The sequence below is a fragment of the Olea europaea genome, unplaced genomic scaffold (assembly GCF_002742605.1).
Source record: "Olea europaea var. sylvestris unplaced genomic scaffold, O_europaea_v1 scaffold1001, whole genome shotgun sequence".
NCBI classification, from domain to species: domain Eukaryota; kingdom Viridiplantae; phylum Streptophyta; class Magnoliopsida; order Lamiales; family Oleaceae; genus Olea; species Olea europaea.
In genome coordinates, this window is record NW_019227325.1 from 107,911 (window position 1) to 123,494 (window position 15,584).

At 35.9% G+C, this 15,584-nt stretch overlaps 2 protein-coding genes across 4 annotated transcripts; one reads left to right on the forward strand and one right to left on the reverse strand.

Moving 5' to 3' along the window:
- Positions 1 to 549: 549 nt before the first annotated feature.
- LOC111372462 (putative pentatricopeptide repeat-containing protein At1g17630) lies at positions 550 to 5,036 on the forward strand. 3 transcript variants are annotated; one of them, XM_022994811.1, is made up of 3 exons: positions 1,880 to 2,083; positions 2,287 to 4,178; positions 4,393 to 5,036. In XM_022994811.1, exons 1-2 carry the CDS (start codon positions 2,010 to 2,012, stop codon positions 4,055 to 4,057), a joined length of 1,845 nt encoding a protein of 614 aa, XP_022850579.1. In that variant the 5' UTR covers positions 1,880 to 2,009; the 3' UTR covers positions 4,058 to 4,178; positions 4,393 to 5,036. The 3 variants fall into 3 exon arrangements, with proteins under 3 accessions (XP_022850578.1, XP_022850579.1, XP_022850580.1); XM_022994812.1 differs by having other exon boundaries at positions 1,920 to 2,054; XM_022994810.1 differs by having other exon boundaries at positions 550 to 4,178.
- Positions 5,037 to 5,393: 357 nt separating this feature from the next.
- Positions 5,394 to 10,250, reverse strand: LOC111372464 (receptor homology region, transmembrane domain- and RING domain-containing protein 2-like). The gene is made up of 4 exons (XM_022994813.1): positions 9,880 to 10,250; positions 8,978 to 9,208; positions 7,554 to 7,958; positions 5,394 to 6,356 (listed from the first exon to the last, which is right to left on the reverse strand). Exons 1-4 carry the CDS (start codon positions 10,004 to 10,006, stop codon positions 5,797 to 5,799), a joined length of 1,323 nt encoding a protein of 440 aa, XP_022850581.1. The 5' UTR covers positions 10,007 to 10,250; the 3' UTR covers positions 5,394 to 5,796.
- Between the last annotated feature and the right edge of the window lie 5,334 nt (positions 10,251 to 15,584).

A 15,584-nucleotide genomic window follows, 5' to 3' on the forward strand; every position in this document is an offset into this window, starting at 1 on the left:
CACCCCCCCCCCACACACACACATATATATCTTCTAAACACCGATGCTTAACTTATGTTAAATATTAGTGACATGTCACATTATTTAATTGGTAAATCATTAAATATATGGAACCTACCTTTAACTTATTTACCAATTAAATGGTGTGTCATATCAAAGAGGGCTTCCACCGAGGTTTCGTGTGTGTGTGTGTGTGTATATATATATATATATATATATACTAAACAGTAATTTAGACGCCAAATAAAGAAAGAGTTCAGATACTCGTTATCCAGGGGTCTCAGTATGTCAATGTAAAATAGAGAAAACCAAAACTATTTTACTTTCCAGCAGAAGCAATGAATCGAACCCTTACTGGTGTAGATCCATAAAGATCTAAGCCTTTGATCGTTAAGAAGAGCACCAAAAACCAAAGAACCGGATTACATATCAGATCGACGATGCTCTGATACCACTATTGGAATTAACAGTCCCAATAATCCAAGAAAAACACAAAAATATAAAAGAACACAATGATTTTTCGTCCGTAGGCCCGGATGTTCACCCAAAAATGGGCTACGTCACCGCGTTGAGCTTCCACCAAAGTGGTTAACGCTCTAATCCACTAGAAACCAACAATAGAATATCAGTACAAGGTTTACAAATCACAGATCTAAAAAGATCAGCCCTCAGACCCTATTTTTTCCCTCACAGATTGAACAAACAGATTACACCAAGTAATCGAACCTTACTGTTCAACCAAGAACAGATATAATCTCTACACCAAGTACACAAACTAGATCTCACCAAGAACATCTAATGATTCAGAGATTACAAACCAAAAACCAGAGTTTTTCGAGAGAGAAAATTATAGAGAGCAGAAAGGAAGATAACCCTAGAAGTTTCTCGCATAATGGTAAGTGAAAAGTCTAGGACTAAGTATAATTAAAGGTTACTTGCATCCAACGGTTCAGCTGACTCCACTTAACACCATCTGATCCATCCAGTTAAAACAAACTAAAGTCGCATTTGGACGAAACACGAGTCTGTACAAGTGGGGGCAAACCGGGTCACAAACAAACTTGAGCTCAACTGTTGGGTTCAATCATTGGGCCTGAAGGTGTTAAGCATTATTCTTAACAATTTTCAATTAAATTGATCTTAAGGGATCTTTATTTCCTTAATCCTTGCCACTTGATTCCCAAACCATAATACATCTTCAATATTGCTATTTACACTTTCAGCGTAGTAAATTGAACAGCAATTGTTTTCAATACCCCTGACGAATCATGCATTCGAAGCTTAAACTTCTTTTCCTTGAGCACAGAATCCACACATGAAAAGAAACTCACGAATAATCCAATGGAAAATCATATCACAGTTCCAGTAACAAGAAACAGAAGGCTGAAAATCCATATAAATCATCATCAACACAATAAACCGAAAGCAGAGAAAATATCACAAAGAGTAGGAGTGCAATCATAACACTATCAAGATCAGCAATTTAACAAAAACCCAAATTAAGGTGTTCTAGGAATCTAGTGCTGCATCAAACAATTAATAAAATCAATTTAAACGCGTAAAACTTACCAAAACGGATTTTTCACCCTCCCTCCTTCAATTAAAGTTATTTGTGTTCTCTCGATCTGGATTGGAAGTTGAAATATTTGAGAGGAAGCACGAGATTTCATGATTAATTGCGAGTTTGATTGGAATTGGATGAAGCTTGAAATAACAAATTTTTTATACCGTGGAAGCTCAGATACCACAGGATTCACTAACCAAAGAGCCAGCCTTGTCGCAAATAAAAGAGCCAAACGTTCGTTATATACAACGATTTGGCGCCAGAGACCCGTTAAACTCTTGACGCTTCATGGTTCTTCTTCTTCACGGGCGTCTCTTTTCCATGCCACCAATTCTTCTACATTTTTCGAAGTTCTGCTTCCCTTGCACGTCGACTTACGCCCTGTGCAAATCCCTTTTATTGATGTTCCCCTATTCTTCTGATTCAGTTCGCTCAAACTCGCGTAATGACCCCGATTACTTGGACAATCTTCTTCAACAATGCATCAATGGTAGGAATGATTTTAGTTACGAGAAACCAGTTAAGCAAATACATGCACAACTATTAGTTACAGCTTCGTTGTTCTCTGCTTTCTTATCTGCTCGAGTCATTACTGTATATTCGAAGATAAGTCTTTTGAACGAAGCCCGAAAAGTATTTAGTTCCGCGTCAGAAGATTGCTTCTCTAATTCACTATTTTGGAACTCAATTTTGCGTGCTAATATTTCGGTTTTCGAATACAGTGAGACTCTTGAATTGTACCTTCGGATGCGTGCACTTAGTTTTCAGCCTGATGGGTTCGGTTTTCCGTTGATTATAAGAGCCTGTGCGATGAAGGGTGATGTTATGTTATGTAAAATTGTTCATTGTCATGTTTTGCAAATGGGTTTTGGGAATGTTCTGCATGTTTGTAATGAACTGTTGGCAATGTATGGGAAGATTGGGCTGATGGAGAATGGTTGTCAAGTGTTTGATAGAATGCCTGTGAGGTCTCATGTTTCTTGGAACACCATGGTCTCGGGTTTTGCGAATAATCATGATTGTGATAGGGCATTTTGGATGTTTTCAAGGATGAAGAATGAAGGAATGGAGCCTAACTCTGTGACATGGACTTCGTTGCTCTCAAGTTTCTCTAGGTGCGGGTTTGAGGATAAGACGTGGAAATTTTACGTTTTGATGAGACAGAAAGGGGTTAATGCTACTGCTGAATCGCTTGCTGTTGTTATATCAGTCTGTGCTGACAGTGACTTCAAATGGTTTCAGAAAGGTGAAATTGTGCACGGGTATGTGATGACGGGTGGTTTTGACAAATATGTGTTTGTGAGGAACTCACTTATACATATGTATGGGAAAAATGGTGCAGTAGAAGAAGCAGAATATCTGCTTGCTGGATTGGAAACAAAGAGTATTGTAAGCTGGAATGCATTGATATCGTCCTATGCTGAGTCAGGTTTGTGTGACGAGGCTTTCTCCGTGTTTTTGCGGTGGGAAAATGAAGATTCATATTCAATGGGAAGGCCTAATGTGGTAAGTTGGAGTGCTGTTATCCACGGATTTGCTGCAAAGGGGCGGCACGAGGAGTCCTTGGAATTGTTTCGCCGTATGCAGATTGATTCAGTATTGGCCAATGCTATCACAATTGCCAGTGTGTTGTCAGTTTGTGCTGAGTTATCAGCTCTGCGTCTTGGTAGAGAAATCCATGCCCATGCAATCCGATTTTTGATGAACAGTGATATTTTGGTGATAAATGGTCTGATTAACATGTACATGAAATGTGGCAGCCTCAGGGCTGGGTGTATAATATTTGAAGGAATGAATTGGCGGGATATATTCTCATGGAACACTATGATCACAGGATTTGGGATGCACGGTCACGGTGATAGTGCTCTAGAAACTTACTATCGGATGGTTAATGCAGGAGTTAAGCCGGACGAGGTTACTTTTGTTGCCGTTCTTTCTGCGTGTAGTCATGGAGGGCTTGTGACCGAAGGTCGTGATATTTTTTATCAGATGACTAGAGACTTTCAAATCAAGCCCCAAGTTGAACACTATGCTTGCATGGTTGATCTTTTTGGACGTGCTGGCTGTCTGCAGGAAGCAAGCAACATTTTGAAAAGCATGCCGATGGAACCCAATGCTTGCGTTTGGGGAGCCCTCCTGAACTCTTGCAAAATGCATAAAAACACGGACATCGCTGAAGAGACTGCTTCTCAGATGTTTAGTCTTAATTGCGAGGTGACGGGTAGCTATATGTTGCTCTCTAATTTATATGCTGCAGGTGGGAGGTGGGAGGATTCTGCAAGGGTGAGAGTCTCAGCAAAGACAAGGGGTTTGAAGAAAATTCCTGGGGAAAGTTGGATTGAGGTGAAGAACAAGATCCACACATTCTCAGCTGGAAAATCCTTGAACTCGAGGGTTGAGGAACTTTATGGTGTACTTAAAAATATGAAACTTCATATGGCAATGGAGGGCTATGTATCGAACAAAATCTATGGCCTGCCCACAGACTGCTGATGAAGAAGAATATGCTTAGTACTTGTCAGCTGCACAAATTGATCTTGTGGGAGTTGTTGTAATCAAGCCGATTTGAGAATTATTTTTCTTGCTGCAGTCGGCAGTCCTTTGCGGGCTTCAGGTTTGGATTGTAGTACCCTGCCTTTTTACATGTTACACCGTTGAATTGATAACCAACGTATTCTTCTGTATATCTATACCGTATTGCAAAATGATAATAGCTAGCATCAGAATCTGTAGTTAATGATGTATGTTCATTGCCTGAGATTAGAATGGGAGATTAGTGTTCTTTCAATAAGATCCGAACTATGATTAAATTTTCCTTTGAATTGCAGGACAGACGGACCATGGCTAACTTGTCACATCCGTATGTGGGTCTGACCAAAGTAACATGGAAAGAAGATTGCTCAAGTTAGCAGCGTGTTCATGATTCTTCGCGAGAATTGTTCTTTTAAAACACACGACAACGTGGAAGAATTTAACTGAGGATTTATGTGAAGAAATTGGAAGTCCCCAGCCTAGGCATCAGCAAGATAAACTTAAAAAGCAGTGTTGGCAATCTCGTCGTCTGTTCTAATGCTGCAAAATTTTCCCGTTTCGTATTTCTGAAGAATCGTCTTTCTCCGCCACGGATGGAAAATTCTACAAATTTGGATTCCTTTTGGAATTGGATCAAGCAGTTGAATAAGAGTAATAAGACTAGGAATCTGGAATGACGAACATGACAATCGTTGAAGAGGGCGCTTCTAGTAGATGGTGTGCTCAAGATCAATAGAGTGCAAAATGTTGAATCATCTTGTTTAAAAGCGTGAATAAATTATCTATATAAAGTTTGTTTTGAAATCTGACTAACTGACGAAAACTGTTTAATGCATTGAGAACTCAAATTAGAGGCAATTATTAGTATACAAGGACTTTTGAAAAATCAGCTAAACAATAGATACGTCGGGAGGTTGTCCCGATGGGAACCTTTTTTAAACTTTTTGTGTGTTTTTATTTGAAAAAGTTTATTTTAGTAGTCGTAACAAGGACTTGTGAAAAATGTATCAATATACTTGGGACTGCATCAAGGATGAACATAAAATTTCACTTACAAGTTCAGTTACAAATTGTGTGTTTAACCCCGATACAATACGATTAGTATAACTAGCATAAGAGCATCTCATAAAATAATATTTTACTACTGTGTTTACTACTTGTGTGTTAAACAGTTACTGAAAACGATGTTGAGAGAAAAGATTGAATGAAACAGTTGACTTTATTTTAAACTGACAAATGTTAGTGCCAAATGAGACATTATATAATTCCTTATGTAAACTTTAATGTACATGTAACGAGGTATAACTTTCTCTGGATTGAAGCATAGTTAGGTACGAAAAACACAAAGACCATTTTGACAAGTTTGTGTTAATGCCTCTATGAACTGAAAATATATACATCAAAGGAAACTATTACAACCTCAACACTCGCCAAAAGGACAACAAAAGGAAATTAGTAAAGCACGAATTTCCCATTGCTTTGTCAGTGTGCAAACAACCTTGAATTCAAACATCCAAATTATCAACATTATAATATTTACAAGTCGGGCACATTGTCACCTTCAGAACCATCTGCCATATGCAATGCCCCACATTTGTCGACATCTGACCGTGTCTTTAATATCTTCATTTGACCTCGTGATTCCTTCATTCCTCGGATGAGCTCGAGCCTAATTGCTAGCCACATTGACTAAAGTTTCATCAGCAACCGGGAAGAGACTGGGCCGAAGCAAATGGTGAAAAGCTTGTGGCAGACTCACTGGAATGTAGTGGATTAGGTTGATGACTAGATGACCCAATATAACTTGACGAAGCGTTACCCATACTGGGTATATGTGTCGACATGTATCTGGAATTCAGACGGGATAATGAGGGGTACCCTAATGAGTGAGGTGAAACTAAATAAGCAGCACGGGATCTTTGGGAAGACACGTTCCTAAGGTCAACTGAGCTTCGACTCATACTAAGATGAGAAGATTGAAAATGCTGGTTATAAGGAGTGCTAGAGATGGAATGGGGATGAGAAACTGAAGAGGATTGAAATGATGCTGGAGCTATTTGTATGGCTGAGGATGATGCTAATGATGATCTGAAAGATGATAATACGGAAGATGAAGGATAAGAAGCTGGGGTAGATGAAAGCAACGGCGTAGATTCTGATGCCGGTGGATCACCAGTACCTGTTCTTGCATCACGCTTGCACACGGGACAGAATGTCCTCCACGATGTTAGCCAAGCATCAACACAAGATGCATGAAATTCTGTAAAAATCCCAACATGAAATTACTAAACTACAGAAAATCTAAGGAAAAATTACCAAAGCGTAATTAGAAAATAAAGAATAAAGAAGTACAACACAAATGAAGGCAGATACAAGTTCACACTCTTTATTTTTAGTTAAATGTACACACGAATTTGCACTAGGATGTAATTTTCTTTTTCGTTATGAAAAGAATAACTCATGAGAATAATCGCAGCAAGGGTACAGTTTAGTCCATATTGCATAAACAGTCAACTCTTCAGTAATTACAATTTTGAAAGATGAAAAGGTTAATCATTAGTAGAATTATAACTAATATGTTTACAAATACTTTCCATTATCAAAAATATTACATCCATAATACTTTAGGTTCAACATATAACCAACGAGTGATTTCCTTTCAATATTTGTTCTATACCTGTACTGGTATCTATAATTTCTATGATGCAAAGAAGAATGGAGGATCTTTATTACTTCTTGCAAGACAGATTACATAAAGCCAATTATATATAGAGAATTGAAAGACATAGAAGCATATTCATCAAGAAAAAGAAACTTCACAATATTTTCTTCCTGCCAAAAGTTGGTCAAGAAGAAACATATAGCATTTTTAGAACTGAGATAGTGAAGTAAATGGGTCGAAACACCCGGCCTATGGCGTGTCAAGCATCACTTTACAAAGCCTAATTTTGAAATTAATCACCACCACCCACCCCCCCACCCAACCCATATTTGAAAAATGTCATTAAAAATTGTCAAGAAACCCCCCCCCCCCCCCCCCAACCCAAAAAAAAAAAAAAAAAAAAAAACGACCATCCCAAACCAAATAATTGCCATTAACCATCTCACGCCTATTCTTAGAATGCCATTGCACAAAGGAAATGACAACTATTTACCAGAAAAAATTTGCATCTCATTTGACGTCCTCCAGAGCAGTGGGTCGAGGGGAACCCAAAGCAACCCAGGATTCCTCTCAAAATTAATAACCATGTAGACAATACCCAACTAAGTTGACAGTACCAGAAGAAACACTACAAGAAGTTACGTATCAGATTGTGAGTATGTTGTTTTTGCTTAAAAATTAAAATATAGAAAGTTCTTTTAGTTTAAAAAAAAATAAAAAAATAAAAAAAATAAAATTGTAACTTAAAATTGATGTTTGGCAAAATATGCAACTTAAAAGTAACAGAAGACTTACTGTGGCGGCATGGCAGAATTCTGAGCTTTTCCCCAACACTGTAGTCTTCAAGACATATAGCACATGTCTGTGAAGTACAATTATCCTCCAGAACAGCTGTGAAAATTAGGCTCGGCATGGCTTTCACCAGACGACTGCTCATCCCATGGAATTCACGTACACGTGGAGCTTGCTGCCGTTCTCTTCTAATGCGATGCCTCCGGACAAAGAAACAGGTAGCTAACACTGCTGCCATGGCAAGTAACGAAATGAAAGATATAGCCATGATTGACCATGCCGAGTTTTCAAGGCTCGGCATTATCCAGAGTTCCATGTACGCAGCACCAGCATATTTTGTCAGGGTTTCACCTGAAGCTTTGGAAACAAACACAGCATGTATTTTTATACCAGCAGCATATCCAGCCACTGAATTTTCACACAGCAAAAACTTCATTAGCCATAAAAAATAAAGCAAATCAACTTTCATAGCTACCTTTATTTTTTAACCAAGAAGCAGAAGCAAAGAAGTGGAAAGAGAACCTACTAGTACCTTCAACAATTATTTGTGAGCCTTCCTATTTTACATTTTGGATTGACTGATAAATGACGATGCCCTACTAGTGACTTCATTATATTTTCCACTTCAATTAACTTTTGTACTTTTAAACAATCTGATGTGTCAAGGAAAAATGTTATCTTATGGGCAAAATTCCATGAAGATGAGGAGGAGCCAAGACTCTCAATCTTTTCCAGATATACATTTTGAGCACTAAATATAATCTTGACATGGCCAGGGCTCAAGTACCGATATCCCAGGAAACTTCTTTGTAATACTTCACTGCCTCTCTCATCCTAACTAACTGAAAGTCACAATCTTGGATTCGATCTTAGTTCTATCTCTTATTCCATAATATCATTAACTCCATAAAACAAAGTAGAGAATTCTGAAGGCAACAATGCTTACAATAGGGAATATTGCAGACTGAGTAACCATCATTTTAACTTGCAAATCATAAGGAACATTTATTTTTGAGCACAAAGAGAATTATTTTGGTTCTACCAAGTAAACAATCCTGGAATTGCATCATTTGGAGATGATAGGAAGCGGTCAGAGATATATGGCATTCTAGAATATAAGATGGTGCTTATGAGCTTACATTTCTGGAACCTAAAACACAATACTCATACTACACACTGCATTTTCACTTATGAGCTATCATTCGATGGGCAACAATAAACTGCCAATATTATGAAGCATAACCATAAGATGAGGGAAAGAAAATATAAAACTAATTCATTTATTTATACATTGGGAAAATCATGTCAATCTTGTTTTCCAAACTTGTGGATCACAAATTTTAATATTGCAGAAAATGCAATGCTTAAAACTTTTGACAAAACACCAAATTCATAAAATAGTATATGCAGGGAGAAAAAGTCATTACTTGCAACTAAATCACCATTTTCACTGTCATAGACAATGGCTGCTTTGAATTGTGCAGCTTGTGCACTTCTGACTTTATCATCAAAGCTACATCCGCCTCTAATTATCAACACAAATGGAGACTTGGTATCATTCATTTCTGAACCGATTTTATTAGTCAATGGCGAGCATGCATCCAAAGGCTCCGCCACATGCAATGTGCCAGATATCCCGGACCCTTTCACTGATGGAGCTGGAATTCAGGAGTAATATCAGTAAGCGCAGAGCAAGTAAAACAAGAGACATAGAAAGAACCCACACACACTAATACAGGAAAGGAATTCAATTTTTTTATCAAACTAGTGCATGGTCCTTACCAAGTGGAGATTCCTACGAATGGGAAAGCGACCTAGAAATGGGTTTATCTATCTAGCAGACTATCCTGACCATACCCTACTAACTGCGAAACTTGCCATTACAGATACATTCCATTGATATAGAATATTTCATTGGCACGAAAAAATAAAGGAATCAAAATTTACTTTTTGATCCCAAATAGTTTTCTTTAAACTATCTTTCTCAAAAAAACAGGCAATAAACCAATTACTGCGCCATATTTCAACTGAAAAAAGACATTATCTAAAGCAGTAAATCGATCCATGCAACTCAATCAGCTCTATTACAGATTCCACAATTCCCAGCAGAATTTTATATCAAAAATGGGAGAAAAACCATAATTTGGTTCCGATATATCTGTATCACCAATCATAGCCAAGAAAGAAATATAACACAAACCATGCAGCTCGATACTCAAACAATTTAAACAAACCCATAACCCAGATTCAATATTCTTTATAAATCAAATCAAACAATCAATTGCCCAAAATAAATAAAATAAGGAAAAAAAAAAAAGATTCAACTCACCGAAATTAGCTTCAATGTCTTCAAAAGACAAGGTCACATTATTCCCAATCAAAACCACGTTGCCAAACACCGTGAGAGCACCCATTAAACAGCAAGAAAACCACAAAAACACCCCGAAAGTCACCATCTTTACCCGATCTTATTTCAACTTCCCAAGATCTTCACAACCCCGTAAAATAAAAAAATACACTTTCAACTATTATTACAGCGGTTTTAACACTGAGAAATAGAAACATCAGCTTCCATTATTCGCTATAATTAGGGCTATGCAATTTCTCCTGCGATTTAATTTTTAAATTAGTATTATATTTGGAGTACTTATAAGGGCGGGTGTGTTTTTTTGCTGGTGTGCTGTGATGATAATGCCTAGGTTTCATGAATATCCTTTTAGTTCCGCCCTAAACGGCAACCAAAAAAATAATAATAATAAAATAAAAAATTAATTGCAATTTGTAATAATTAAAAAAAAAAAAGTAGTAAATAATAAAAAATTTGACTTTTCTGTAATAGAAATTGTTTTGAAAAAGCTGCCTGTAAACTTCGACAAACGTGCTCTTAAAATATCTTCTCATAGTGGGTTCGGTTGCATTTAATTTAAGGAAAAATTCTAAATGTACATAATTTTTGTCTATAATGGGAAAAAATGAGCTCAAACATAGGCTAAATTATTATTATTATTTTTTTTTTGCAGTGATTGAGAGAGTTGAATCCATTTGATAAATTTACACAAACTTTGGAAAATGTGTAAATTTGCTTAACTTCGATATTGACTCGTAGTTCGTGCTCTTTACTCACTACCGGCCTCGTACTATCAAGGTGGTGTCCCAATTAATTCTCTTGACCTCCCTTATAGCAGTATTTAGATCATTTCTAATACTGCTTGGTAGCATGAAATCGATAGTGTGCAAATGACTATCCTCATAACGTGAGTTGTAATATGCACCGAGACCAAATAAAAACACAATAATACTATGTGTAGACCATGATTACCCCAGAGCAACGTTCAATTCCTAAAAGCATGAAATTATTAATGTGAACCATAATTAGTATAACTCCTATATATGATAATATTCACAATCTTGATCCATAATTACTTAATTAGTGAGTCCATTCCCTCCAAGAGGATAATTACTAGATTAATCCACGACGTCGGCTCATGGTTGTTTGCAAGATGATACAAATAATGGCTAGTTTTTTTTTTTTTTAATAACATTTTAATTTAAGTGTCCAGAGGTGCCTCGTCATCATTTTAAGCCTTGTTTGAGCCCCATTATTTTCATCAAAATACATTCTTCAATAATGATTTGATCTCATTTCAACCACACATCTTCATTAAAATAATATTACACGTTAATTCAAAAATTTTCTTTATTTTTTAACTACACACTTTTTCATCAATATACTATTCAAAAATGCATTTTTTTTTTGAGCAAAAATGGGGCTCAAACAAGGGCTAAGTGTGAGACAGACTAATGCAATTTGGTGGTTAGTGCTGATTAACTTGAAAACGTGAGTCCAACCAAATGGTCAAACTCCTTTTAATTATTACTTTGATTCTTAATCAAAAATTTAGGTTGTTTGATGACAACATTCTCATTGAAAAAAAATTTAAGAAAAAATTTAAGGGCGTCATAATAGATAGATCCAACAATCAAACTCGACTACTGTATTATTGTAGTCGTAAATATCTTTAGAGTTAAAGGACGTGCAACGCATGTAAAGTGTCCATAAGGATGCATATAAATACCATAGTTTCTTTTTTAACCACACATCTTCATTAAAATAATATTACACGTTAATTCAAAAATTTTCTTTATTTTTTAACTACACATTTTTTCATCAATATACTATTCAAAAATGCATTTTTTTTTTTGGGCAAAAATGGGGCTCAAACAAGGGCTAAGTGTGAGACAGACTAATGCAATTTGGTGGTTAGTGCTGATTAACTTGAAAACGTGAGTCCAACCAAATGGTCAAACTCCTTTTAATTATTACTTTGATTCTTAATCAAAAATTTAGGTTGTTTGATGACAACATTCTCATTGTAAAAAAATTTAAGAAAAAATTTAAGGGCGTCATAATAGATAGATCCAACAATCAAACTCGACTACTGTATTATTGTAGTCGTAAATATCTTTAGAGTTAAAGGACGTGCAACGCATGTAAAGTGTCCATAAGGATGCATATAAATACCATAGTTTCTTTTTTTTACTTTTTAATATGCAGATTCATCAAAATCTTATGAGCATAATTCTCTGCAAATGGTTAATCAAACAAACACATACTTACATTTTCTAAGTATAACATGAAAGTTATGTAAGCAAATCGACATGGATTCCTACAATAATACCTTAACAATAAATACACTAGGCATTGACAAATGTAGTGTTGACACGTGGCATGAACATCGTCTTTTTATTTGCTCTTTTAATATAGACTATTCACTTGCCTGTGCAATGCACGGGATGAGTTATTTTGAAGGTAATGTTAGTGTGTTAAATATGTCAAATTATCGTGAATTACATTTTCGGCTCAATATGTACTCAAACCAATTTTGAAACATCCATATCTGAATAACTGATTGAAATCAGAAAGCAAATTGATGTGAAGAAGTTCAACTGGATCAAAGTAGTAAAATGAAAAATCATAGACACATGGATGAAGCTAAAATCGAAGATTGACATGTTCTCTAGGTTATTTGTACCCTACGAGGCTTCACAAGCATTGTTATTTCAGAGGCTGTTTCTATTTGCTTAGAAACCCATGGTTTGAAAAATTACTCTGTATGTTCTCTTGTGTAATTTTTTTAGAAATCAATTTGAAAGTCAATGGAAGCATTTTCGTATTTCTCACAGGCCATATTAGCTTCTGCATCTACGAACACATCAAAACATTCATAAATGCCTTAAAATAGCGTTGCTAGCATTTTCCCCCAGAAGAACCTGTAAAAGAAAGTTAGTCCAAACATCTCTATTATAGACAGGGGGAAAAGGAACAAAAAAATACCCTATTTGGAAGCATTTCCACTATGATGCATTTTATTGTGTCCGAATGAAAACAAATTTCATTTTTTATATAGATCACTGCACCCAGGGATTACTCCAATCTATTTCATTTTGGTTGAGAATTTTTACACAAGTGCAAAAAGCATAATGTCATTTCTTCACGAAGCAGAAAATATTAAGCAATTGAACTTTGAATTGAAAGACCTACAAGATCATGCAATATCATTCACTTAAAAGGTGATGAATGGAGAGGGTGAAAATTGTATGCTAGTATAGTAAAGAAGTGCTCATTTTTCATTGGCAAATTCATTGTATTCTTAAACATAATATTTCTAAAAGTAAAAATCTTCAGACATTGAAACTTCTTCATCTTTCCCTAGTACAACACTAAGCTCAAAAATCTTGAACAAAGAGAAATGAGAAGTAACTGAACGTCGTAGTAGCTCTAGTCAATAACGTCATTATCATAATAATTAGATTCGTATGTTTCACTTTCAATTGACTCCAACACTAAAATTATACCTTTAGAAAAATGGAAATACTAAATTACATAAGTCAGAACCCTACTTTGAGACTTAACCTAACAAAGAAAAATCATCCCAGGATTATCAAAAAAACATATAACAAGCAAATTTAGATACATACTTATATATACCTAGAAACACGAATTTTGGAACACCTTTCAAAGAAATAAAATCATTTGCCAGATATCACTCAAAGCCTAGGGAAATTCACAAATAAATGAAAATATATGCATAAAAAGTACAAATGTTAAAATTAAACCTTAAATCAAGATTTTGCCCCAAACCTAAATGAAACTTGTTGGAGAATTTACACCGATTATCGTGCATATTATATTCACAACTTGTTGGAGAATTTACACCGATTATCGTGCATATTATATTCACAACAAACATACTGGTTATATGCATGAAATCGAAACGTAATCCAACTTACCAAAATTGGATTTAACAAGGAGAAATGATAATTTACCAATTCTGAACTCAAGAATATGGATTCTTCCCTTTCGATTCTTGAACGATCAAACCTTGCAGCATAAATATATAAATCAGATTAGTCAATTTTCTGAAATCAGAGTATAATTAACAGAAATCAGAAAATAAAGGGAGAAGATGCATGTGATGAATTTTTGGCCAAGGCAAGTGTTGGACACTTTATCCTTAAGATGAATTTGCCCCGCATTGGTGCAACCGTTGTCCGGCAATCATCTCTCAAGATACAATGACCACGTCAAGTCATAGGAGCACTCCAAATGACTTCGACTAGCGAACTCGAACGGAATTTTCTCTCTACCATAACCATGACTTTGATGCAAATTTAAATCACTTCTAAAAGTATTTTATGCAACATGATATGAGAGAGAGAGAGAGAGTGTGTGTGTGTGTGTGTGTGTGTGTGTGTGTGTATATATATATATATTTAAATCATTAAAATAAACATCCAAATGGTCCTATATATAGGAGTTGAATGGTGGTAGGTGAAGGGACACACCCCAAACTTTAATTTCGTTCAAATATGACCGAATTTCTCATTCATATACAAATTGGTCCTTAACCAATTTTCAACAATCCCCCACATGAGTGGAAATTTCACGTATGCAAATGATAATGCAGACACTAGTAGAGAGAGAGCGGAAAGACACTGCATCAGGTAAGGTAGCTTTTGGCTTTGAACCTTCCGTAGTAAAATACCATCGGATTTACTATATAATTGGTGAACGCGATGTTCTTGAACCATCAGCCGTTGGTGTAAACCAAGACAATAGTACTCACACAATATCTCCCCTAAACCGTTCATGGTTCTCATGACTTGATTCATTTTGGCCCTGAACCGATCTTGGTTCTGCAAGTGTTTAGAGAACTCAAGTCCTGAATAATTCTCATTGAAGCGGCCCCACTTCACACTCATATAGGTGATTTCCTATTAAGAGTATTCTGCCCTACTCCACTTGACTTAATCAAGATATAGGAATCATTAAAAGTTTATTTTAACCTCCAACCACTCTGTAGAAAGTACTTTGGTATTATAGGAATGAGTTAGGAATTTAATTTCCTAAGTGCTTCATGGATTTCTCATAACTTAGTTGTCCCTTTGAACCAAGATCTTGGGATCTCCAGTCAACATGGTAGGGTTACCATCATAAGGACTCTTACTCAGTAGGCTTAATCTCATTCCCTTCGATATGCAGTATACTTGATCTCTTGGTAAACATATATAAATGGATCCACAAGTTTACACCAATGAGGTCAACTGCTCATGGTATTATGTCTACGCCATACATGCTAGACTCACCATTACAAGTGACTTAGTATCTTATCAAATTTAGCTAGCCAACGATCGATTTATTTGATAAATACACATTGTCACCACCAAGAATTCCTCTCATGAAGCTACATGCTTCTAACTAGCTTGATCGAAAGCTTTATCAATTCCAAGCATGGTAGAAGGATTTCTATCATATCATTACACCAGTCTATCATATTTACTTGTGGATTTTATACATGGGTATTCAATATCATTATTAAAGCATTGCAATGCATTTGAATTTTATGAATATTCTCCAATATTCCAATTGTTCTTGTATATCCAAATAACCGTCATGATCGACTTTCATCCCATTTTATCCACTTTAGGGCTTTCATCCCTTACCATCCATAGACTTAGTGTATATCATCGCAT

Excerpts from the sequence above, each read along its gene's own strand:
- LOC111372462 (XM_022994810.1), top strand. The coding sequence starts at position 1,853 with ATGGTTCTTCTTCTTCACGGGCGTCTCTTTTCCATGCCACCAATTCTT.
- LOC111372464 (XM_022994813.1), bottom strand. The coding sequence starts at position 10,006 with ATGGTGACTTTCGGGGTGTTTTTGTGGTTTTCTTGCTGTTTAATGGGT. Across the intron at positions 9,209-9,879 it reads AGACATTGAAGCTAATTTCG|CTCCATCAGTGAAAGGGTCC; the intron begins GTGAGTTGAATC and ends CCTGAATTCCAG. Across the intron at positions 7,959-8,977 it reads AAATGGTGATTTAGTTGCAA|TGGCTGGATATGCTGCTGGT; the intron begins GTAATGACTTTT and ends GTGAAAATTCAG.